General features: G+C 32.4%; 1 protein-coding gene across 2 annotated transcripts; it reads left to right on the forward strand.

Moving 5' to 3' along the window:
* Window positions 1–5419: 5419 nt before the first annotated feature.
* On the forward strand, window positions 5420–24298 carry LOC139514565 (protein stoned-B-like). 2 transcript variants are annotated; one of them, XM_071303951.1, is made up of 3 exons: window positions 5420–5619; window positions 13413–16865; window positions 19734–24298. In XM_071303951.1, the coding sequence occupies exons 2-3, from the start codon at window positions 13430–13432 to the stop codon at window positions 20093–20095; spliced, it is 3798 nt and encodes a 1265-aa protein (XP_071160052.1). In that variant the 5' UTR covers window positions 5420–5619; window positions 13413–13429; the 3' UTR covers window positions 20096–24298. The 2 variants fall into 2 exon arrangements, with proteins under 2 accessions (XP_071160052.1, XP_071160051.1); XM_071303950.1 differs by lacking the exon at window positions 5420–5619 and adding an exon at window positions 5644–5748.
* Window positions 24299–27091: the final 2793 nt, after the last annotated feature.

A 27091-nucleotide genomic window follows, 5' to 3' on the forward strand; every position in this document is an offset into this window, starting at 1 on the left:
ACAATAAAAACTGTGTGTACATATTGATTGTGGAATATAGTTTTCATATACATGAACATTGAAACTATTTTATTCTCTGTTATTTTTCAGAATTGGAAATATAGCGAAACTTCTGTCAATATTAGCATTAGAACATCAGAAATCAAAAAATCTAATAAAGTAAATAGATAATTTCCAGCATGTAGAATTTAAAATTGGTTTTGTAATTAATGTCATATTCATTCAATCATGTGTTCATCATGTACATTAAAACAAAGCATTACTATCTAGTGATGATTACAGTATAAATGTTTAATTCATCTAATGTTTTAAAGACGGCCATGTGAACATTAGATAATTTGTAACCTTTAACAAAAGAATAAGATAATAAACATAAAAGAGCAACATTACACTTTTTCTTTGTGATATTATGAATAAATAAAAAGTAGAATGATTGCATTGGCATTCAAAGCTTTCTCTATGACATTCTTCTGATCAGTGGCTGATTTAGAAATTTTCAAAAGTGGGGGCCCACTGGCTGCCTAAGAGAGGGCCCTTTCCGGGCCGCCAGCCACCCCCCTCCCCCACCCTCTGCTGATAAAGGTTGTAATTTAATGGTTGTTATTAAATCATCGTTTATTGTGAAGAGTTAATTTTTCAGGGTTAGGTCTTGTACCTGTACTGAGATACTAATACATTTGTAGATTACCTTTGTATAGGTTGCATAGAACATGTAATATAATTGTGATTTGAACATGTCTACAAGTCTGACAGTTTACATCTGACCTTGACATTATTTTCATGGTTCAAAAACAGTGTTCTAGCCAGGATTTGAAAAGGGCAGGGTGCGAGTCAGAAAAAGAGCAATTTAAGGGGTACATGTCATTGAAAAAAGGGCAATTATAATTTATTTAAGCTTTATAATTAATAAGCATATAACTAAAGCACTTTGGTATTATCAATTTTCAGTAAAAATTGAGTAATAAATATCCATTAATGGCACAATCTTCTATGTTTAACTTAATAATCTCAGGGAATTATCTTGATATGCACACTCTTTCTCAACATATATTTAGTTAGATGGACCTATCTTTGCTTTATACAATAAACAGTGTAAAGTGCACCTTTTAAAGGTCAGGCAAGTGAGATGCTTTCATTATTCAAATTATTCAAGTTTTCGTGGTAACTCAGGAAAGGTCATTTTTACAGAACCCACAAAGGTGACCTGGGAATAGAAATATAGTCACCTGTGGTCTTCTTCGACCAGTTGTAAAACCTAAGCCAAAGTAGGGGTTTGTTGACTATGCAGGATGTACAAGTTTGAAGCCACATTTGGTCGAAATGTTGCTGATGCTTCCTCCTGTAATGAGAGTGCCAACCTCTTTGCATGTTAAGAACTCTTGCAACAACTTTCAATAGGTAGCCTATTGTAAGGCTAAATTCTGTCCCTATCTAATACATCATCATTTTCCCAGGGCAGCCCATATTTCCAAGATCTTCATCCCAAACAGCCTCTACTACAGGACCTTCCTATTGTAATTGTTGTTAATTGATTTTGGTCCTGAACATGCATGAAATATTTGTCACTGAACGTTAAGCAACCAACAATTAAGCAGTCATTCAGTTTTACAGATATTTTAAGTAACAGGTCATCTTCATTTGGTGAATGGAATGATTGCAAGGTGTATATGTCATCTGACTTTGACTTCGTTTTCATGGATCAATGATAAGGTTAAGTTTATTTGTTACTTGTAGTAAAACATTGATCTTAATTTCATAGTGTGTAATGTTTTTTCACCTGTCCATCTGTCCATCTCAGTCCTGTTCTTTTTTTCACCTGTCCATCTGTCCATCTCAGTCCTGTTCTTTTTATCACGACTCCTCTGAAACCACACAACAGAATTTTATGAAACTTTTAAGATAATTAGTACATATTGATAGGAAATCATCATTTTTTTTTCTATAAGTTATACCCCTTGGAAATACACTGTTAAGTCTTAATATACTTTTGGAACAGTTTGTCATAGCCACCTCTCTGAATCCACACATTCAGATTTCATGAAACTTTGTAGATAATAATGATATACTATGTAGATGTGCAGGATATCAACAGGAAACTAGCTATAGTTCAATATTTCTCTAGCAGTAATGCCCCTTTGAACTTAATATTTTGGCTTAAATAAACTACTGCAACAGTTTGACATCACAAATCCTCTGATGAAAGATTATAGATGATAAGTACATACTTTGTTGACGTGCATATCCACAAGAAATTTGAATCAGTTGATTTTTGTAGGAGCTATATGTCTTTGAACTTGAGGACCTGTTTGTCTGATGATTTTACTGTATTGTTGTTAAAACCTTTGAAAAGAGGTGCTTAAATGACAAATAGTTTACAATTCAAATGAGAATACTAACGTTCTCATTTAATTACAAAACAACATAAAAAGAATAAAAAATATGATTTACAGCAACAAAGGACAGTTTTACCGCCAGTGGCGGATCCAGAAATTTTCCTAAGGGGGGCCGGCTGACTGACCTAAGGGGGGCCCGCTCCAGTCATGCTTCAATGATTCCCTATATAATCACCAAATTTTTCCCACAAAAGGGGGGGCCAGGGCCCCCCCCCTGGATCCACCTATGACCGCTGAATTGTGTATGTATGAAAAAACATGTATATTGTAAAAGAAAAAACACAACTATTGTAAAAGGAAAAACACAATAAACTATAGAACATAGTTACCAAACTATCCATCCAATCTGCCTACACCGATTTTGAATCAGCTCTATACTATAGATAGAATGTTCATTTACAATTCCAATATTGTATAAGTCTTTTATCAGTGGTACCTATTGATTTGCCTAACATACCATCTATTTATTTAAACCCTGTTCTTTATTACTCTTTAATTACTATAGCTCAATGGTTTTTGTAAATTGCTTATAAATTGGAATTAATGGTTTCCACAGTTCCTAAAGCAGCAGTAAAGCGGTGTATTGAGTGTGTATAATATGTTATGTTAACTTTATAAATCTCAACTCTTGAGAGAAAGTGCCAATTAGTTACCATTTGCTTCTTCTTTATATAGTCTTTTATTGTAGACAGCCATGTAGTTGTCATGGTGATCTTGACATTAATTGGGTTATTTTTTCAGTTCTTATATTTTCTTATAGGTTTTTGTAGGTATACAATATTACATCACCCAATTAAAGATTTGTTTCCTTTAGATAATCTTAAAAAAGTCAAATAATATTTCACAAAGTACTTCCTTATTGTTGCTTTGATTTTGCTCCACCTGATCTCAGATACTAAAGGCAATAAGTCTACTATATTTGGTGTATTGCATGATTGTAAGGTGTACACATCCAACTTGCTGACCTTGACCTCATTTTCATAGTTCAGTGGATTAAGTTAAGTTTTTGTGTTTTGGCCATTTTTTCTAATACTTTACAATGTCAGTCTGGCAGGATTTATTTGACCTTGAACTCCTCACGGTTCATTGCTCAGTGTTAAGTTTTAATTTTTTATCTGTTTTTCTTTATCTTGAAGAAATAGGTCAACGGTCAACTTTATTTGGTATATGAAATGATTGTAAGGTGTATATCTCTGTCTTGCAGGTATCATCTGACCTTGACCTCATTTTCATGGTTCATTGGTCAATGTTTAATAGTTTTCATGGTTAAGTTTGTTTCTTAGATATACTATAAGCAATTTCTCAACACTATTTAATGCATAGATTGATTGAAAGGTGTACATGTCTGTCTGGCATGGTTCATCTGACCTTGACCTCATTTCATGGTTCATTGGTCAATGCTTAGTTTTCATGGCTAAGTTTGTTTCTTAGATATACTATAAGCAATTTTTCAACACTATTTAATGTATAGATTGATCGAAAGGTGTACATGTCTGTCTGTCTGGCATGGTTCATCTGACCTTGACCTCATTTTCATGGTTCATTGGTCAATGTTTAGCTTTTCTGGTTAAGATTGTTTCTAAGAAACTAAAAGTTTTAGTTTTACTATATTTGGAATGATTGTTAGGTAGGTGTACATGTATTTCCCTTTAGGTTTATATGACTTTGACCTCATTTTCTTGGATCATGTTAAGTTAATGTGATACTTGTTATAAAGCTTTATATTTAGGACAACCAACAAAAAATCAATGGTCAGTAAAGCAGGCTAGACATTTCAGCATGTGCACTCTTGTTATGGTCATGCTTGAAAAAGTATTGTTTTGAAGTTTTTGGTACTAAATGTATAAACAAGGAATTATTTGAATCTGGAATAATTTTGAATTCTGGAAAATTGATTAGAAATGTAGGATGAAAACTAACCCAACTAAATAGGGTTAGCCATGCACGCATGGCTAAGGTTAATTTTACGCTCACTATCATTTCAGTATGAACTAACTAACACCCCTTAGCCATGCGCACATGGCTAACCCTATTTAGTTGGGTTATTTTTCATCATAAATTTCTTATTAATTTTCCAGAATTCAAAATTATTCCAGATTCAAATAATTCCTTGTTTATAGTATAAAAGTATTCTACACAAATATGAAGGATTTATATGACCCTCATACTGGATTACAGTATATGTTTAAGGATTAGACGCCCAGAAAATATGATTTAATGCTTTAATGGCAATATTTTTCCAAAAATTTGAATACAACTTTGGCTAGATGAAGTGTTTAAGACTTCACTGTAACTCTGAAATGAAGAACAGCAACAAAAACAATGTTCCTTGGCATTTTGTGTGTCATTTTTCTGTACATGTTCTCCTTTGGTGTCATGGAAGAATGGTACCCCATCTTTTCCTGGGGTAGAACATTTTTTAGTATTTCGAAAATTCAAAATTTTGGAAACAGTATAATTATAATCATAAGACTTTATCAATGATAATTCATGTTAAATAGAAGTGCTGATAGAAAGTGACTTTCATAAGCATATCATATTAGGGGGGGAAATTCTCAAATTTGTTTTAAAATCATGAAATCAGCAATTTTAAAGGCATTTATAATTTTGTTTACAAATTGTTGATACAGTATCTGACTTTTAGTTTTTTAGTTGATTTTGCTTTGAAGAAAAAAATTATTTTGGTTGTGTTTATTTTGAATAATATGATTTAGTTCCAAATAAGTCAAAAGTTTAGAGGTTGTCAATCTTCCTTTGAAAATAATTGTATGAAAGTAAAAAAGCCAAAAAGGAAACAAATGGTTTCATTCTGTTATTTAATATGGTTCCTGGAAGTTTATAACACTTCAGTCATATGCAATAATGAATTGACACAGATTACTATAATATTATCAATCAATTTATAAATAAGTCATTATAGCTTTAATAGTACCATAAATAATGAACTTAAGCTTCCATGTAACCCGGAATAATTATGATAAAGAGACAAATTGATTAAGCTCCTCCCTAATGATGGAATTTGTTTATGACTGGTTCCAAAAATCTGGCATTGATCTGATTCCTGCAAGAAGATTTTGGAAATCAATTTTTTTATATTGGAATATTGTTCTGTTCAACCAATTGCCTTGGTTACAATTGGAGAAAAGTTGCTGGATCAATTAATGGATTTTTCCAATAGACAGAATCATTTGTAATATTAGGCTCCTAACCAAGGCCCTGTTATAATGTAAGTAAATATAATTTCATTGATTTTCTAACCAATTTTCCATTTCTATTAATGGAAGCCATTTTCTTTCTGTCCGATTCAAAGAATGAACTGCCCCTGCAGGTTGGCAAGACAACAAACATGGCTGAGGTAATGTTTCTTATCTATTTTTTTCAATTAATGATGTTTTCAGTTAGTAGCTTTGAAGGTACTGAATTAGTGCATGTGCTGACCTTCTGCTGTTAGCTACTTTTGAAAAAGCCTGTATCTGACATAATAGAATTAGTTGGGACATAATATTATTGATCAAGCTCCAGCCTGAAAAATTCTCACTGTAAATGGTGCTTATAATTGTCTTTTGTCAAAGACATTTCTACAAGATTCATATTTAGGGCACGTCATTTCACACCTTTCCTTGGTGTGAGGAAAATTTATTTGTTTTATGAATGACTTTGAGCAGATCAATATTCATGTATTTTTTTATAATTCTAGACTGTAGGATCTGACATTAACATATATATTTGGCAACCATCTGAACATTAATATATATAAGTGATCATTTGAATAGATAATATCATAAAACTTTTCCATTTTAATATGCTATATACATACACAAGTGGTCTATTGTTGAAGGTTAGATGTGTTTTTTTTATGTGTCATAACTTTGCTCTCCAATAAATGCATACTCCCCACCTTTCTATGGGTACTCTGGCTTGCTCCCATAATAATTAATGTCCACCAGGATATAGCAAAGACTGCTGAAAAAGCCATTCAGTGTCAATCAATCATTGGAAGAGTTGTTGGTAGATAGAAAACCATAATACTTGTTGTTCCATATGTGTTTCCTAGATATGAAAACTTAACCCTACCTATTATATGAAATTGAGGTCAGAATATATCAGTGAAGTATAAAAGTGGTCAGTTTTTTTAGGAAGCTAGAGTCAGCAGAACGCCTGCACTATAGAAGGTGGCTAGTCCCTTATAATCCCAGGCGCGTAGCAACCCGTATGCAAAAACGCAGTTGCGTACACATCGAAAATCTCAAAAAAAATAAAAATATGGTAAATCTAGTAAGAATTTAACTAAAGTAATGAAGTTAATAAAAAAAAAATATACAAATATGTTAATGATCACTTTGTAGCTATATTCCGTTCCGAAAACTAGTCTTCCCTTTTCATTTACGAAATCAGCATCGTGATTCTGTTGCTGATACAAACAATTTAAAATGGCTGAGTCCTCCGGGTGTCAAAACACAATTGTCACGTCTTCTATGCCTCCTTACCCTGACATTTTTTTTCTGAAGATTGCAAAATAACTGATGAAATAAAATATGACATTTTTAAGAGACCATGGACATCAATTCATTCTTATGAAACTGAACATGTATCTACCTTTCGTCGATCATTTGATAGCAGAGTTGAATACAAGACTTCTGACAGCAGAGCCACGTTATGTCGCACAAAAGTTAATCCCACAATCATTGACCAACTTACTTTAGCTGTTGGGGACATAATCTTTAATGGAATGCAGATGATGCCCATGTTTCAAAAGACGAATTTCAAGATCGAAATTCGGAGATGGTTAAAAAATGGACTGGATAATTTGATAACATTCCTAACAAGCTGCAGGAAACATTAAATGTTATAAACCAAGGATACCCGGGAATCTTTCAGATACTTAATGTATTTGCATGTATGCCGGTCTCGACGACAACGCGGGCAGAACGGTTCTTTAGTACCATGTGAAGAGTGAAGACCTAGTTGAGAAATACAATGAAAACGAATCGTTTATCTGGACTCGGTCTTTTGAACATATACTAAGAAAAAAAATTAAAACAGACACGGTTTTGGACATCTTTAGTAAAAAAAAAGAAAGGAAATGGACATCGATTTTTCAGAATTAACTTTGAGAGAGAAAAAAAGCTGAAAAACACTGCTTGTTCACTCCTAAAATAAAACATAAAGATATGTGTCTGATTCGAATTTTTATTTATGTATTTTCTCAATAAGAAAAATACCATTTAAGTTGCACAGTGTTGGCTTAGAAATAAGTTTGTTTTCTAATGTAAAGTGGGTTCAGCATGATTAGGTAACAAATAGAATATACCTAATCAAGCCATTTTAACCCACTACACATAAGAAAAGAAAAAACAAATTGTTAAGCCCAACAGTACGGGTTTCTTTGTTTTTCTCTGATTTTTTATTTCCAAAGTTGACTTTTTTCTCCTGAAAGTAAGATTTCTGTGAGGTCATTTTAAGTCCTCGGAAATTGCGGGAATGCAGGATTTTGCACCATTTACCCCAGAGCTTCAGGGGGCCTTCAGCGGTCCCCAGACCCCCGGCCGTATGACTACCTTTTCCGGAATTGCGTACACATCAAAATTGCCTAGCTACGCCCCTGAATCCATGTACCTAATTAGATTCATTTCATGAAACATGTAAAGGAAATGTTCAAAGACTAATTTATCATGCAAGTGGTCCTAGTTAATATCACATGACTTCTTCAATGTAAAAAAGATTCTTCAAAATGTCATCAGCACAGTGTCACTTGACCTCGACTTAAACATCTTAAAAGTGGTATCTTTTAAATGCTTCATTTATCAAGGGTTATGGCCACTTTTTTTACAAATGGAACCAATATTATATAGACTCAGACTCTGTAATAAAAACTTGAATAAAACGTATCCGAGAAGGAATTTTCTTCATATAGAAGGTTTTTTAATTCGTTAAATATTTCTAACTATTAAACCATAAGTTAGGCTGTTTTACCATGAATGAAAATAGTGGATGGTCATCTGTGACAATAGACTGTACCGATAGCTTGTAAAAATTATCTAAATCAGTAAATGTCCTCCAATCTTTACCAAATCCACAATAATTCATCTTCAGATGTGAACATTGAGGTTATTACAACATAATATACCTATATCACCTATTTTTATAAAAAAAAAAAATATATTTCAGTCAAAGTAACAGCATAAATAGTTGTCTATGTCAATAATATTGATGGAATTTAATTGGTTTTACTTCCTTGTAATGCTATACCTTGACAAATCAATAGTTGTCAAGTCTACAATGACATGTATTTTTTATTACCACATTTAAAAAAATCCCAAGGAGGATCCAACAGTGCAATTTAAGGAGATTTTCTATTAAACTTAAACCAATGATTTATCTTTCAGACAAATTCAGTTCCATGTTGGTTGAGCATGTCTATCCATGCAAAACATTCAAAATTAGTTTCAAGTTAATTAGGCATGTTTATCCATGCATAACATTTAAAATTAGTTTCAAGTTAATTAGGCATGTCTATCCATGCAAAACATTCAAAATTAGTTTTCAAGTTGATAAGGCATGTCCTTCAATGCAGAACATTTTTAAACTAGTTCAATGTTGGTTAAGCATGTCCTCCAATGCGAAACATACAAAATTAGTACCATGTTGGTTACGCATGTCCTTCCAAATATAACATTTATACAATCAGCTAATGAAAAAACTAGTGGAAAGGCTCTACGAATCTACAATGAGTAGTGTACATTTATGGGGCATTTTCATCTGCATTAATCTTTACCCTCCAAATTTATTTTTTGACAGTTTTTATTCAAGAAATTGAAAAAATCTTGATTTCTGATTTTACCTGGTGTTTTTTGTATGTAAATCATATCTTAAGTCTTTAAAAATTCGTTCAGTATCTTTTTAGATTTAGATTTTTTCTGTTGATATATTGTTCTGAAGATGTGAAGATGTCCTCCACAGAATTAAAACACTGACTCAAAACTATTTTTCCTCATCAGAGTTATTATGATTTATTCAATGAGGTGACATGACTTCCTGATTATTCTTACCTTATTTATTAGGAGCATGCATATGTTGACATTTGGCTCAGCAATAGATACGTGTTATGATTTATTCAATGAGGTGACATGACTTCCTGATTATTCTTACCTTATTTATTAGGAGCATGCATATGTTGACATTTGGCTCAGCAATAGATACGTGTTATGATTTATTCAATGAGGTGACATGACTTCCTGATTATTCTTACCTTATTTATTAGGAGCATGCATATGTTGACATTTGGCTCAGCAATAGATACGTGTTATGATTTATTCAATGAGGTGACATGACTTCCTGATTATTCTTACCTTATTTATTAGGAGCATGCATATGTTGACATTTGGCTCAGCAATAGATACGTGTTATGATTTATTCAATGAGGTGACATGACTTCCTGATTATTCTTACCTTATTTATTAGGAGCATGCATATGTTGACATTTGGCTCAGCAATAGATACGTGTTATGATTTATTCAATGAGGTGACATGACTTCCTGATTATTCTTACCTTATTTATTAGGAGCATGCATATGTTGACATTTGGCTCAGCAATAGATACGTGTTATGATTTATTCAATGAGGTGACATGACTTCCTGATTATTCTTACCTTATTTATTAGGAGCATGCATATGTTGACATTTGGCTCAGCAATAGATACGTGTTATGATTTATTCAATGAGGTGACATGACTTCCTGATTATTCTTACCTTATTTATTAGGAGCATGCATATGTTGACATTTGGCTCAGCAATAGATACGTGTTATGATTTATTCAATGAGGTGACATGACTTCCTGATTATTCTTACCTTATTTATTAGGAGCATGCATATGTTGACATTTGGCTCAGCAATAGATACGTGTTATGATTTATTCAATGAGGTGACATGACTTCCTGATTATTCTTACCTTATTTATTAGGAGCATGCATATGTTGACATTTGGCTCAGCAATAGATACATTCCACAAGTCATGTCTTCTTTGACTATTAATGACGTTAAAATACTAAATCCCTGTGATGTGTTTTAGTCGATTTTAGTCTCTGATGCATGATTTTTTATTATTAATTGGTTTTGGCTTTTAACTAGCTGTCAGTAACTGCGAGTACTCTCAAATCGTATTTTCTTGTTAATTCGACCTGTTGATACTGTTTATAATGCTTTTTTGTCATTTTTTATTTATACGGATCTTGTCTGTACACCAGCTTTGATTATTTGTAATATCTTCACTTATTCTTACAACATTTGTATAAACTTCAAGATTATAAAAAAAACGGTTTTTTTCTAAAGTGAACATTGATTGGTTAAATATTTCTCAGTCATGTCCTGTTTTTGAATTTGTTTGTTAGCTTTTTGGTCATGAATGTTTGTCTCTAATATTTAATTAACTGTGCATTTGTATTCAGATATCGCAGATCAAATTTATTCGTTCATTGTTTAATCATACGTTTTTTGATTGAGTTAAGTCTGCCAATTGATATTTTATCGTATGTTTTTCTTTGTTGTGATGTTATGCTATTGTTTCAGAAAAAGGGAGAAGGTTTGGATCCATTAAAACGTTTAATCCCGCTGCAAATGTTTGCACCTGTCCTAAGTCAGGAATCTGATGTACAGTAGTTGTCGTTTGTTTATGTAATATATACGTGTTTCTCGTTTCTCGTTTTGTTTATATAGATTAGACCGTTGGTTTTCCCGTTTGAATGGTTTTACACTAGTAATTTTGGGGCCCTTTATAGCTTGTTGTTCGGTGTGAGCTAAGGCTCCGTGTTGAAGGCCGTACTTTAACCTATAATGGTTTACTTTTTAAATTGTTATTTGTATGGAGAGTTGTCTCATTGGCACTCACACCACATCTTCCTATATCTATATGTTGACATTTGGCTCAGCAATAGATACGTGTTATGATTTATTCAATGAGGTGACATGACTTCCTGATTATTCTTACCTTATTTATTAGGAGCATGCATATGTTGACATTTGGCTCAGCAATAGACACGTGTTATGATTTATTCAATGAGGTGACATGACTTCCTGATTATTCTTACCTTATTTATTAGGAGCATGCATATGTTGACATTTGGCTCAGCAATAGATACGTGTTATGATTTATTCAATGAGGTGACATGACTTCCTGATTATTCTTACCTTATTTATTAGGAGCATGCATATGTTGACATTTGGCTCAGCAATAGATACGTGTTATGATTTATTCAATGAGGTGACATGACTTCCTGATTATTCTTACCTTATTTATTAGGAGCATGCATATGTTGACATTTGGCTCAGCAATAGATACGTGTTATGATTTATTCAATGAGGTGACATGACTTCCTGATTATTCTTACCTTATTTATTAGGAGCATGCATATGTTGACATTTGGCTCAGCAATAGATACGTGTTATGATTTATTCAATGAGGTGACATGACTTCCTGATTATTCTTACCTTATTTATTAGGAGCATGCATATGTTGACATTTGGCTCAGCAATAGATACGTGTTATGATTTATTCAATGAGGTGACATGACTTCCTGATTATTCTTACCTTATTTATTAGGAGCATGCATATGTTGACATTTGGCTCAGCAATAGATACGTGTTATGATTTATTCAATGAGGTGACATGACTTCCTGATTATTCTTACCTTATTTATTAGGAGCATGCATATGTTGACATTTGGCTCAGCAATAGATACGTGTTATGATTTATTCAATGAGGTGACATGACTTCCTGATTATTCTTACCTTATTTATTAGGAGCATGCATATGTTGACATTTGGCTCAGCAATAGATACGTGTTATGATTTATTCAATGAGGTGACATGACTTCCTCAATATTCTTACCTTATTTATTAGGAGCATGCATATGTTGACATTTGGCTCAGCAATAGATACATGTCAACAATATGATTTAAAGTTTAGTGGATTAACAACTATTCATTCTATCTTTGTATGTGAATTAGTTTTAACATCAATTAAGCAGCAGGATTTGTGCTTTGTTTTCCAGGTTAATTGAAAGAACTTGTTTCTTTACTCAAATTTATCACCAAGAAAATGTTTTTAAATCAATAAGACAGTAGATTTTCCTTCAGTGTAGAAAATTAATTATTGCAAAGAGTCTTTTCATCCTATAAAGTGTTGTTAATTTGATTAATCTTTATTTTAACCTAGAAGTTATAAACCTAAAAAAAGAAATACATTGTATCCCTTTGAATATTCCAAGTGGCATGTCATGTATCCCATCCTTTCTTTGGTCTTCCTATTATTGTAAATCTCACACTTTGGGATACAACGAGATTCTTTTCCATTTATTGATTTGTCCTTATCTGTTTTGTTAAACATATTTGTTGCTTTTCTTGTGTTAAACATTGTTGTCAATATATTGGAGATTTATTGCTCACTGTTGTGCAGTATCAAAGCCAGCAAATTAGAAAACAAGGATGTATTATAATCAAAGGTTAAATGAAAGTCAACACAGGAAGCCAGGATTAATTGCATGATGGCACAACTTGTTTGATGTTATTGTGGAGTCAACAATTTAAAAACAGATATTGTGCATTTAATTGCTCTCCTTGCTTTTAATAAGTCAAAAGTTCTATAGAAAATATTATGGTACTAATTTTAAATATACTGAAAGATTAACATATAAAATAAGAAGATATTGTATTATTGCCAATGAGACCAATACACCCCAGAATCTAAATGATAGTGTAGATATTAACAACTGCAGGCAGGTCACTTCATGTACAGTTCACTTACTACATGTAACCAAACTTATCAGTCATTGCAGTCATATCATTAAATTTTGTAAAAAGTTTGATACACTGAGCGCATTGCAATAATTTCACTGTTTGTTGGCATTGCCATTTGTTACCTCAAAAAAGGAAAATAGATTATGCCTCAAAATATACTTTATGAAAACTAGATGACATATACTATTTAAATTAAGATTTTAATTTAATATTTTTTCTAATTTCAGGGAAGTTTAACTTAGCTATGTCATCAGAATCATTTGACGAATCATCTAATTTGGTTGTTACCTCCCCTAATGGTGATGATAAACGCAGCAAACATAAAGAAGATAAAGGAAAGCTACGTGTTAGAGACAAAAGTCCTTCAAAGGGATTTGGTTTTATGAAAAAGAAACGATCAAAATCACCATTTAGCTCACCATTCAAATCATCTAAGCCTCCTAAATCACCATCAAAGTCACCTTCAAAAGAAATATTAACAGAAGAATATAAAGATATTGAAAAAAAAATAAGTGAAAAAAAGTCTGAAGAATGGAAAATCTTCCAACAAATGCAAGACCGCATCAAGCAGAATCTCTACCAAACTCAAAATACACTTCATAAACTCTCAGCTAGTTTTGATGATGACATTGAACAAGTAGAAAAATCCAAATTAAATGTTGATGAAACGAATGATAATATGTCTCTGATTAAACGTGAAACTGGTGAAGACCTTGATCTAACTGTAACAGAATATAAAATGGCAGATGACAATACAACAGAAGATGAGTTGTTGAATTTCTCTCAAGGAATTTCAAATCTTAAAGTAACACCAGATATATCTCCAAGAGGTACACCTAAACCACCAGCAAACAGTTTAAGAGCAAGTAGTGAAAATTTACTTGGTTTAGATCAAACGTCTGTTTCAGTTGACACTGGATATATTGATCTCCTTGGACTCTCTACAGATGAACAAACTACTAATGTGGATAATCAAGTGCCGCCATCTTACATGAACGAAGATTTACTTGGATTAGAAGACTTTGGAACAGATCTATCTCAACAAGGAAGTAGTTTATGCAGTAGTTTTGATGGGTCAGATATGATATACAGTAGTAATGTCCAATCTCATAGTGAAATGTCATCTTGTCGATCCACACCATTGGGCTTTGAATCAGCATTCTGGGAAGGTCAAGACAAGGTCACACACATTCCCTCTGATTTTGTAAGTTCATTGGTGGATGAATTTCTACAGCTTGATACAATGAAGGGTACAGATGTTTCTCTTGGCTCATTTGGGAAAGATAAACCTTCATTTACGCCTGATTTGTTCGATCCATTGACTCCTCCCCCTATTCCTTCAGCGACAACCAAAATAACATTCCCTACATCTAACATTCAGACAAATGTAGATCCTTTTGCTTCTGTATTGGAGGACAAAGACGTAGAAGATATGAATAGTAAAGATGATGCTGAATTACAACCTGATTCTTCAGCATTTGCTTCAAGAGAATATGATAATTTAGGCTTCAGAATGCTCTCTCTTGATGTCCCTCCTGATCAGGAATCTCAAGGGACTGCACTGAAAAATCCTTTCTTGTCTGATACAGGAGAGGAAATATCTCATCAACAAACAGCAGATGTTTTTAGTGACAATAACTTTTTCTCAGATATGCTCAACACATCTGATATACCTTCTCATGGTAATATCTGGGGTGATATTACAGAAAATATGGACAATGCACCAATGGAGGGAAGCATCAATCCATTTGAAGAGGATTTTTTTGCAGCTGATCAGATAACTCAATCAGATATTCCTACACAAGGTAGAAAAATGTCTTTAAATAATCCTTTTCTCATGATGGATGAATCTGATTTTGATCCTATAAGTGATGAATCTACGATAAATCCCTTTATGGATCTTGAAAAACCGGCTTCAGCAAAACATAAATTTCTATCAGACTGTGACAATTATCTATCTAATTTTACTGATTTGGATTCAGTTGTTTCTGACACTACCAAAATTTCCACATATTTAGAAAATTTTGATCCGTTTGGTACTGCTGTTGATAAGCGTGACTCAGGAATCAGCGATAAGGTGGAAAATGGAGATGTACATGTACATGATGTTGATTTTGTTGCTGATTCAACAAATTTTAATGATGATGATGATGACGATGATGACAACGAGGATGATGACACATTTAGATTGAAAATAAAACCAATCATGAGTGAATCAAAAATATTGAATACAGTGCCTGTTCCAGCTCTTGTACCACCTCCTCGACCTAGCAGGTCACCTCAACCTCCTAGGGAAAATCCATTTGATAGGGAATCTCCGGCTGAAGAAAATTTTGCAGAATTCAAAGATCTCCATGAAGAAACAAATGCACCGAAAGTAATAGATTCTTTTAAAAGTAGTGATGTATCTACTGATATCAATTCTTCAGAAGAGGAAAATTTAGAACCACTTTCACCATTTTATGCAAAGGCTGATCTCGAAAAAGAAGGATGGCATTTAATGTTGAGGCAGCCAATAAAGAAAAAGTTGGCCTTAGCAGGAAATCGTTTCTGGAAGGAAGTTTATGTTAAACTAGTTCAACAAAAAGAAGGTCCAACTCTTCAAATATTTCGTGATGACAAAAGTGCTGAAATTCTTCAAGAACTTATACTGCAACCTTGCTATTCAATATCAGAACCTACATTACAACATTATGACCAATACGGTAAAATACACACAGTAAAAATACAGTATATCTTCTACAAAGAAAGAGTGGGGATAAGACCTGATAGAATTAAACCTTCATTTGTCAAAAAACCAAAAGCTACTATGATACTTGACCATGCACCACAGGTATCAGAAATGATGAAATTTGGGTCTTTAAAAAAGGAGGAGATAAATACTTTTGTTCGTCTCATAGAAGATACAATGATGAACATGGATGCTCGCCGTGAAAAAACATTGACTTATGTCAAAGATGAAGTATCTGCCGAGGTTTGGGATGAATATAAGACAGTGCTTGACAAGCAGGGTAAAATTTTATCTCAGAAAGTAAGGTGTAGGATATTTTTCTTAGCTTTTGTCACTGGAATGCCTGCCACAGAATTAGGTATCAATGATAAAAGAAAGGATGGAAATGAAGTTGTAGGTCGTCATGACATTCTACCTATCAAAACAGAAGAATGGATCAGACCAGAAGATCTGGAATTTCATTGTACAGTAAACAAAGAACTATTTGAAAAAGATGGAACAATAAGATTTCATCCTTTAGATGCATGTCGATTTGAATTAATGAGATATCGTGTCAGACTGCGTGAAAATAAAGAGTTGCCTCTTCAGTTGACAATAACGCAAGAAGTTAAAAAGAAAAAGTTTGAAATTAGGTGTGACCTCCTTGTAACTGGGTATCATTCGTTCAGTAAAAAGCATGGTCAGTTTCCATGTGAAAATATTGAAGTCAGATTTGCAATACCAGAACAATGGATATATTTATTTCGATATGAAAGACGGTTTGGGTATGGCTCTTTAAAATCAGCATGGAGAAAACCTGGGAAAATCAAAGGCCTGGAAAGATTGACAATGATAGCTCAAGGATTAATGACTCCAACTCTTATGGAAACTGATGTTGGTGTTGCCAAGTATGAGAATGTATATCATGCTGTTGTTTGGAGAATACCCAGACTTCCAGAAAAAAGTGAAGGTAATTAAGCTTAATATCATAATATCATTGATGCTTTTAACAACATTTTTCAAAGCACAAAATAATCTGCTAGAAATGATTATAAAAATTATGGGTTGTTGGGTCCAACCCCTGAACTCTCATACATTTGTTCCTTGAACACTATAGCCCACCTAAGATACAATATATATACAGATTTTTAGAGTCAATAAGAGAATTGCTTACTTGGTTAAGTAATTATTATTTTACTGCCTTGGGATCTTTTCTCTTTATTCATTAAAGCATCATTCCAGAGAAAAATCAATAAATGAAGGAATCTGCAACCACTTAATTTTACTTTACCAAGTGCTTTCTATTGCCATCCATGTATTATACCCTAAAACATGTACGGTATAGGTATATATTCTATTTCAATTAAAACTAATAGTGGTAATAGTCTTTTCTATTTAACTGATGGTCATACCATTACATCGTTTTTAACAGATAAACACAAACTTAAAGGCAAACATAACTAGCTTGCTGCTTGTATATTTTTTGAATAGTTGAATTTTTTCAATATTAATAACAACTGATTTACATATATTGCAAATCAAGACCTTTCAATTAGCACATTATCATATGGCATGTATATTAAATGATGCTCGAATTTGTCCTTTGGTCAATGACATTGGAATCACAATTGTAGGACTCACTTAACATACAAACCTTTAAATATGCATTCAACAACAATTATTTGAATAGTTTCAGCCATTTTTCCATACTTAAAAATAGAACAACAATTATTTGAATTGTTTCAGCCATTTTTCCATACTTAAAAATAGAACAAAGTCAGTTTTCAGCAAATTTTTCCAAAGATGTTACCAATTGATGTTTTGAACCTCACAGCAGGAAATTCCTCCCCAAAGTGTGGTTTTGAAATAAGTATAAATTCTCAGTTTTGTCTCAGAAGTCCTTTACATGGATAGTAAGTACCCTGGCTGCTCTATGTAAAAAAGTTTTCCTACAATTTATTTGAGAGTTCTGATATGGCCTGTTCTTCACTATCCAATATACTCCCATTTTCCATTGGTTTTCTTAATTTGATACCTCAGTAATACATGTACCACACATTTTTTGTGATAAGTGTATATGTATATATGTTATTATGGCTTCAGTCACCTGTTCTTGATTTTCAAAGGTTAGAGATTTTCAGTATATATATATATATAGGATGAAGAAGATTAACTTGTTTTAGTTTGAAAGAATTTGTTTGCAATGTCAGAACTGCCAGTCTGAACATTTAGATCACAACATTAATGATATCACCCTGCCCTCATTTTTCCTCTGCAGTGATCAGGCTTAGATGTCCATCATTAAGTTTTGATATATACTATTGGTCAACAAATATTTGTATTTGGATTGTTTGTGAAAAGACCGTATATCTGTCTGTAATGGACTTATTTTTTATGGTCATACTCAAATTGTCAGGTTTGGTTTTCAGGATTAAAGTCTGATGCATTCCTAAAATTAATGTGTAAAGATATATGACTGTCTGACATATCGTGTATCTTTTGTCTCATTGTTGTTCTCAAGTGACCACATTAGACTTTCTAGATTAGATATTCTCCCTAGCAACTATGTCTGATAAGTTAACACAGCTTCGTACATTGTAGTACTGCAATATACCAGTTATTGAATTTTTCAGTAATCAGCACAGTTCCTGGTCAGTTGGAAAAAAATATGTTTGTTCTGACGTGATTTCTAGAATCAATTTGAATTTATCTTCATTTATATAAATTCTTGCTAGCTCAACTGTGTAAATAGGCTTTTAACTAATGTAGCAGCTTGCAAATTTACATCCTAAGTAAGTTGGGCCTTCTTTAGTACATGTATAACTATTGTGCAATTTAAATTAAAATGCCTATTTCCATGTGAAAAGTAATTTCTAATCATTGAAATCTGTGCAGTGAGTTTTCAGATTATTGACAGTGTATACTTGCTTTGCTTTAAAAAGAATGGTCTTGATTTGGTTCACAATAAGACCCAGTGGCGGATCCAGAAAATCTTAAAAGTGGGGGCCCACTGACTGCCTAAGAGGGGGCTGCTTTAGTCATGCTTCAGTGATTCCCTATATAATCAACCAAATGTTTTCCACAAAAGGGGGGACCTCTCCCCCCCCCCCCCCCCCCCTTCCTAAATTCGCCTCTGAGACCAGTACTTCCATACTTGAACTTATCATTTTCTGAGCTGATGAATTCAAAGATGCATTAATATTATACTATGCTTTATCAACACACCCAATTATCAATCATTTCATATCATAATCTTCTTTTCTTGCTTTATTTATGATAGAGACTTAAATAATGAATAAAGATTTAAATTTAATTCTTTTTTTCCAACTGTTCATGACTAGTCATAGCTTAAAATTGCGAGTCCCATGACTGACCTTTATAAACCTTGTTGACTTCAAGAGGTTATTAGTCTCGATACTCTCCTGTCGAGTCCTGTGTGTAAAGAAAGACGTTAAAATTGATGTTTGCTGCTCATCAACCAAGCCCGTAGCTATTTTTATGCTTTCTGATAATCATGTGTGAAATCTGAAAAAGTGTGATCATAATTTATATGAAGTATTTATATAAAGTGGCAAACAAACACCTCATTGATGAAAACAGAAACCAACACAAACAAGTCAAACATTTATTTCATCATATATACACATCTAGATTTACAGAAATAAAACAGGAAGACTTATTCACTTCCGAGCTCTGACTTTGAATAAAATGTCTAGTTTGTGTTCTTTTAAGTTTACTTTACATTTCAATAATAAGAAGCAATTGAAAAATTGTTATACTGGAATTATTATAGTACCTTAACTTTGCACTAATAAGAAATATATAATTTTTCTTTCAGGTGCTTACAAAAATCATTTGTTCAAACTTTCCTTAGAGCTTAGTCCTCATGATGTTATTCCAGAGACATTTGAACAAACTGCTGAAGTTCGCTTTACTATGCCATCATGTACAGCATCACAGACTCAAATTAGGTCTGTCTCCGTAGAAAATCCAAATCCTCCAGATAAATGGGTCAGATATGTGGCCAAATATGAATACACAGCGGCAATAAATCACATTGACCATGTAAATGATGTAGTAAGTCCTACAGAGAGTGACATGGATTACAGTATATCCACAAATCCTTCACAACTACTGGTAGAGAAAGGAGAAACAGAAATCCCTGAGAAAGACCAGTCTAGTAGTGAGGATGATGATTGAGTCAATAGAAAAAAGTTGTTGTCATGTTGTGTTAAGGTTCAGAGTGAATCCCATCATTAACTATATGAGTATAGAGGCAATTACTATTCATTAGGGTACTATCCTATAATATTAAGTAAGGATGAGTTGAAAATTAATTTGAAAATATCATTTAACTTTTTATTTGATTTTAAATTATCTATTCTTTCAGTTAAAGATGGTTGTAAAGTAGTCTGTGACCATACTACTCTTTCAATGTCTGAGTGTTCCAAAGTTCCACTAGATCTGGTTCTGGATTTAACACTTAAACAACAAAATAATGTCAAGATTTATTTATGGGACTTTATTTCCACCAAACAAACATTACACAAGCAAAATGGTCCAATAATGATGTAAAAACCAAAATTAAAGACTTGTTGACAAACATGATTTAAAATACATATCTTTTGCAAGAAGTGAAGATAGTTGCTGTTCTATTCTGTTCCACAGTAAATTATAAATTCTGCAATTATATCAACAAAAGTTTGTGCTATTTTGATTATTTTTTAGACAACAGGCTTCCTTTACTGTTTCTCTGATAATTTCAGTGTGAAATTAATTCTCTTGATATCAGATAGCTTTGTTTTAACAGGTTTTTTTCCCATGTCAAACATATTAAAATATTGAAGCAATACAACCGCTAGAAAAATTTAATTTTGCTATACAAACTGCTGGAAATTCTGTAGAATGCAAAGTAAACAAATGCCATCTTTTCCCGCAGAGCTATCAGGTTCTTTGATTTATCTTTAAAATATTTATACATGTATTGTATGAAATTTACTTATGAATTGTTAAATATAACTTAAAGATCCATTGTTATATGTATTTTCCTGTCTTTCAATACATGTGTGTTGTGAAATTTTGGTGATTACAGTAAATTCTGAATATATATATATATATATATAGGTTTTTAAAACTTGACAAGTTATGAATTATTTACAATTCATAATATAAATTTATGACTTATTTATATTAATTTTTTCAGTCCTATGAATTTTTTACATTTTTAAAGTATCTAATCAAAAGAGTAAAACTGTTGCCCATAATGCAGTTTGTATATACATAGAAAAATATTTTTTCTGGCAGAGCAGTATACTGTTAGAATTGTGGTTGAAACAAATCCTATGAAATTACTAGGATCTCTTAAAATCTGCTTATTTTCATGATATTATCATTCAGATTTAACTGGTTTGAACAAATTTTTATTGTCTGCAGGCCATTGCTGAAGTCAATGACTCCAAAGTTTCTTTTCATTAATAAAAATCCTTATATTCAATTGTTTGAATAGTTTTTGCCTTTTTTTGGAGCTGTCTGAGTGAGTTTTGATTTTTTCTTTGTATTTGGTGCTATAAATTGTTTATGACAAGTGCAATGTTCTTCAGTTATATTTAATCATTTATTTGATTCTATAAGGGGAGATAACTTCATCCTTTTTTTATCATTTTTCCAGACACATGTATCTAAATTATAATTCATTTAAACATTATAGACTGCTGACTTTGAGTTTTCCATGTATTTAGGGTAATAATTGTCTCCTTATGAAGATGTGCTGAATATTTTGTTAAGGGGGGATGGGATTATATTAATTAGGATTTTAGATGTAAAACAAGATTTCATAAACAAGAACTTTATGGAGAAGTAATATAAATATACCTAGATCTGACTTCTTTATGTTGGTGAGATATATAATATTGTATTTTACCTAATTAGTCTCCTTAGTATTTATAAAGTACCCCAGAGAGAGTTATTTATTTCATATTGAACCTATTTTCCCTCTTTATAGCCTTTAATGTATTTACTGATAATGTAAGTGACATATCAGTTATACTACATTTCAGTGACAATTTACTGTTTATGGTGTTTATTAATTGTTACAGGGACACTTCTGAGGTAAAGTGTATGGTGTTTATTGTTACAGGGGCACTTCTGAGGTAAAGAGCAGTTCAATTTACATGTTTTTTTTATAATGGGTATTTTGCCAGTGTGTATAGATGCTGTGATATTTGTCTTTTTTGTTTTCATTACTTTTATTATGTTTTGTATGTTTTGTATGTTTTCTATTTTTCTGTGTTATCGTTTTTATACTACATCTTGCTGATAAGAGTGCATTTAGAAAATAATTTACATCAGCCAAAGTACTACATGTATAAGTTATTCATTACCGAATCAATAAACATTTGTGAGACTATTTAAGATTTCAATCATACTCAGTATATTCCATTTCATAGAAATATATTACTAACTTTATAAGTTAGTCATGTGACTCCTTCTGATTTAGATATATTGTATAGATGCCTGTCTGCTAGTGAAGAATATATATGTTTACCACAAGATATCTTTTGTATATTTGTGTCAGTGTGTTGCTATTTCATTACATATTCCTCACATTTCAGTTGGTTTATTTTTTATTGCACTAATGTAAAATGAGTATCAATTTTTCAGACTGAAATCTAGAATTTATACTATTTAATTCTTTCAACATGTTATAAATGATCCTTTACCAAAGAGCTGCTGCTCATGTTATTATATATGGAGATTGCATGGTACTCTCCCAGTACTCTCTTTGGAGGTAATTTCCCCCATTAAACAGGAAGTGACTGACAATTTATTAGATGTATAATTGGCACTATATACATAAGTGTTGTCAGTTAGAGTTATTGGTAGGGTTCGGTTTTTTTACATAAAGAGAGCTACATATACTCTCAGGATAATAACTAAAATACACATGGTAGACCCTGGAATGTGTCTTGAGTTATTATCCCAAATTAGACTGTTTTTCTGTATCCTCAACAAGTGTTACAGTAAGCTGTCTCCAATATGCTGGCAATGTTTGATGTATTGACTTAAACTTCTATCTATATACTAGTACATCCCATACCTACCAATAGAAAATAATGAAAGTAATATACTTGGACAGAAGAGTATCAAACTTTAAAAAGTAAAAATAGATTTGTTACAAGAATCTTTCACAAAAAGATTTCAAAAGACTATTTGCCTAAGAAATGGACATCTGTTTACATTGAAACTTCTTTCAACTAAGATCATCTTAGCTATAGTGTAACACTTAGATCATCTGAGCTATAGTGTAACACTTAGATCATCTGAGCTAAAGTGTAACACTTAGATCATCTGAGCTAGTGTAACACTTAGATCATCTGAGCTATAGTGTAACACTTAGATCATCTGAGCTATAGTGTAACACTTAGATCATCTGAGCTATAGTGTAACACTTAGATCATCTGAGCTAAAGTGTAACACTTAGATCATCTGAGCTATAGTGTAACACTTAGATCATCTGAGCTAAAGTGTAACACTTAGATCTTATGAGCTATAGTGTAACACTTAGATCATCTGAGCTATAGTGTAACACTTAGAATATCTGAGGTATAGTGTAACACTTAGATCATCTGAGATATAGTGTAACACTTAGATCATCTGAGGTATAGTGTAACACTTAGATCATCTTAGCTATAGTGTAACACTTAGATCATCTTAGCTATAGTGTAACACTTAGATCATTTTTGTACCCTTTTATGAGAGGCCACACACTTAAAACAGAAACATTATTGCACCATTTTCTTTTTTAAAGTTTGCATTTTCTATGTGTGTCTGTTGAGTATTAACTCTGCTTTAATCAAGAGTAGAAAGAATAGATATTTTAGATATATGGCCAAAGAAAAAGTTTTTACTCACACAGACAAATATCACACCATTTATTTTTATTCTGTAAATAATGGTAAGTAAAAAAAAATTGTTTATTATCCTTTGAGGTTTCTAACTAAGCAAGTCTCTAAAAGCATAATCAGAAGTTGAAAAAACAGTGCATTGCTTTTATACATCAAGTTAATTACTTACACCATAATAGAGCTTATCAACATTTACAAATTTATTTCTTGTTAGTAAAATCCTTTGCTTATATGGTACCATATAATATTCATATTATAATATCAATTGTATTTATAAATATATATGTTATTATTTATACATTTGTGAAATATTTTCATATTTGTCAAGTACATGACAAGAAGTTATATTGTACTAACAATACTCATATCTTATATAATCATCACAAGATCTGTTTTATTACAATATCTAGTCCCTTCATTTTTTATTACAAGGATAGTTACTGCAATTACTGGATGTTAGGAGTTTTGAATTAAGTTGAAAATAAAAAATATAACTGGACTGAGTTATCTTTCTTGATATATGTTTTGTACTGATCAATTATAACCTGAATAATCCAGTGTTAAATATGATCACAACGGAAGTAGACAGAGGGCGTTGAATTATTTGAGTTTTGATCATTTCATAAAAGTTTATCATGTAGATGAGGTATACCTTTATAGGATACTTCATTTGGGTTCAAACTGTTAATAATTTAGCACAATGAATTTCCTATTAGAGAAATAAAACTTTATTGAAGTCCAATAAGTTTAAGGTGAATGTCATAACAGCTAAAATAAGTTTATATTACATTTTCCAGGTATTTAGCTCACCTGGCCCACAGGACCAAGTGAGCTTTTCAGTCATCACTTGGCGTCAGTCGGCGTCCGTCGTCATGAACTTTTACAAAAATCTTCTCCTGAAACTACTGGGCCAAATTTAACCAAACTTGGCCACAATCATCATTAGGTATCTAGTTTAAAAAATTGTGTCTGGTGACACGGCCAACCAACCAAGATTGCTAAAAATAGTACATACTGGTAAAATGCAGTTTTTGGCATCATATCTCTGAAACCAAAGCATTTAGAGCAAATCTGACGAGAATAAAAATTGTTCATTAGGTCAAGATCTATCTGCAGTGAAATTTTAAGACCATTCAGGCAACCTATTGTTGGGTTGCCGCCCCTGAATAGGTAATTTTTAGAAAATTTCGCAGCTTTTGGTTATCTTGAATATTATTATAGATAGAGATAAACTAAACAGCAATTATGTACAGCAAAGTAAGACCTATCATTAAGTCCACATGACCAAAATGGTTAGTTGACCCCTTAAGGAGTTATTGCCCTTTATAGTCAATTTTTAACCATTTTCATAAAATATTTTCCACTCTAACTACTGGGCCAGGTTCATTATAGATAAAGATAATTATAAGCAGCAAGAATGTTCAGTAAAGTAAGATCTACAAACACATCACCATCAACAAAACACAATTTTGTCATGAATCCATCTGTGTTATTTGTTTAATATGCACATAGACCAAGGTGAGGGACACAATTAGCTCTTTAGAGCCTTAAGTTTTATTCTCGGGGGAAAACTAATTCTAGGAACATATAGTGGTCTCATGGTCAGTTCATCTGTGGGTTTGTAATAAATGGGTTTGAGAAATTAACTTGAATATTTGATTATAATGAAACTTATTTAATTGGAAGGAGGAAAAGTCTATAGATTATGAGAATCAAAGGTAAAGGTTGTTGTACTAAATACAGTATATCAAAATAGGAAGATGTGGTTTTTGAGTGCTAATGAGATAGCTCTCCATCCAAGTCACAATGTATATCATTATAGGCTTAAGTACAGGCTTAATGGGTAATATAATTGTAGTAGAGTGATGTTGTATGATTGTCAATGAAACATTCCTTCACCAGAGACCAAATTACGTAGAAATTAACAACTATAGGTCAACGTTCGGTCTTCAACAATGACAAAAACACATGCAGTATAGTATAAGGCATAGAAATTGAAAATGTAGATACGGAAACCAACTGTTCAAATATTCTTCAAAAAGGATTATCTGTTTATCAAGACTGGTGTGCACTTTACAACATGACAGATGTAGGTTGAAATTTCAGGAAATCGAACCTATTTTAAATAGCTTCCTGCAATATAATTAGACTTGTGTCTTATACCACATAGAAGGGCTTTACCCAGTGTCAGGAAAGTAAAGCCCACATTTTTTAAGGAGAGTCCATATGGTGGGTTTTTTTTTTTTTAAAAGGTTCTGGAAAATGTATAATACAATTTTAGTTATAGTTGACTTTATATTAGAACTCATTTTGGGTATATTGGGGACCATCTATCAGTGTGCAGTTCTGACAGCATGGGATGACAGTACAACATTTCGCCTTTTCTAATTCAAGTACAAGACATAGTGTATTGAAATTTTTACTTTAAGATAAAACCCTAAACTGATGCATTTTTATACGACAGCTAAAAAAATTTGAGATCGTATAATGGTATGATGTGGGTGTCGTCGTCGTCTGCGTCGTCCAAAGATATATTTGGTGTCCGGAAATAACTTTAGTTTAAGTGAATAGATCTCTATGAAATTATATAGGAAGGTTCAATACCACAAAAGGAAGGTTGGGATTGATTTTTGGGATGATGGTCCCAACGGTTTTGGAATTAGGGGCCCAAAACAAGCATTTTTCTACTTTAAGGGTATTAAGTTGTGTATAAGTATTTCAATTGCTCTGAAATTGTACCACAATGTTTAATACCACAAGTAGTAGGTTTGGATTCATTTTGGGGGTTATGGTGCCAACAGTTTAGGTATTAAGGGCTAAAAAGGGGTCAAGAACTAGCATGTTTGTAGTTTCTTGACAATAACGTGTGTGTAAGTGTATTGATCTCTCTTATATTGTACCACAAGGTTCGATATCACAAAAAGAAGGCTGGGTTTGAGTTTTGGGTCAATTACCCAATTCATGCGGGAATTAGGGGCAAATAAAGGGCAAAAAAACAAGCATTTTTGTCGAGCCTTCGACTTTAGTCGAAAAAGCGAGACTAAGCGAGACTACATTCCGTCTTCGGCATCGTCGTCGTCGTCGGCGGCGGCGTCAACAAATATTCACTCTGTGGTTAAAGTTTTTGAAATTTTAATAACTTTCTAAAACTATACTGAATTTCTACCAAACTTGGACAGAAGCTTGTTTATGATCATAAGAAAGTATCCAGAAGTAAATTTTGTAAAAATTAAAATTCCATTTTTTTCGGATTTTACTTATAAATGGACTTTTATGGTTAAAGTTTTTAAAA

Source organism: Mytilus edulis, chromosome 3 (genome assembly GCF_963676685.1).
Source record: "Mytilus edulis chromosome 3, xbMytEdul2.2, whole genome shotgun sequence".
NCBI classification, from domain to species: Eukaryota; Metazoa; Mollusca; class Bivalvia; order Mytilida; family Mytilidae; genus Mytilus; species Mytilus edulis.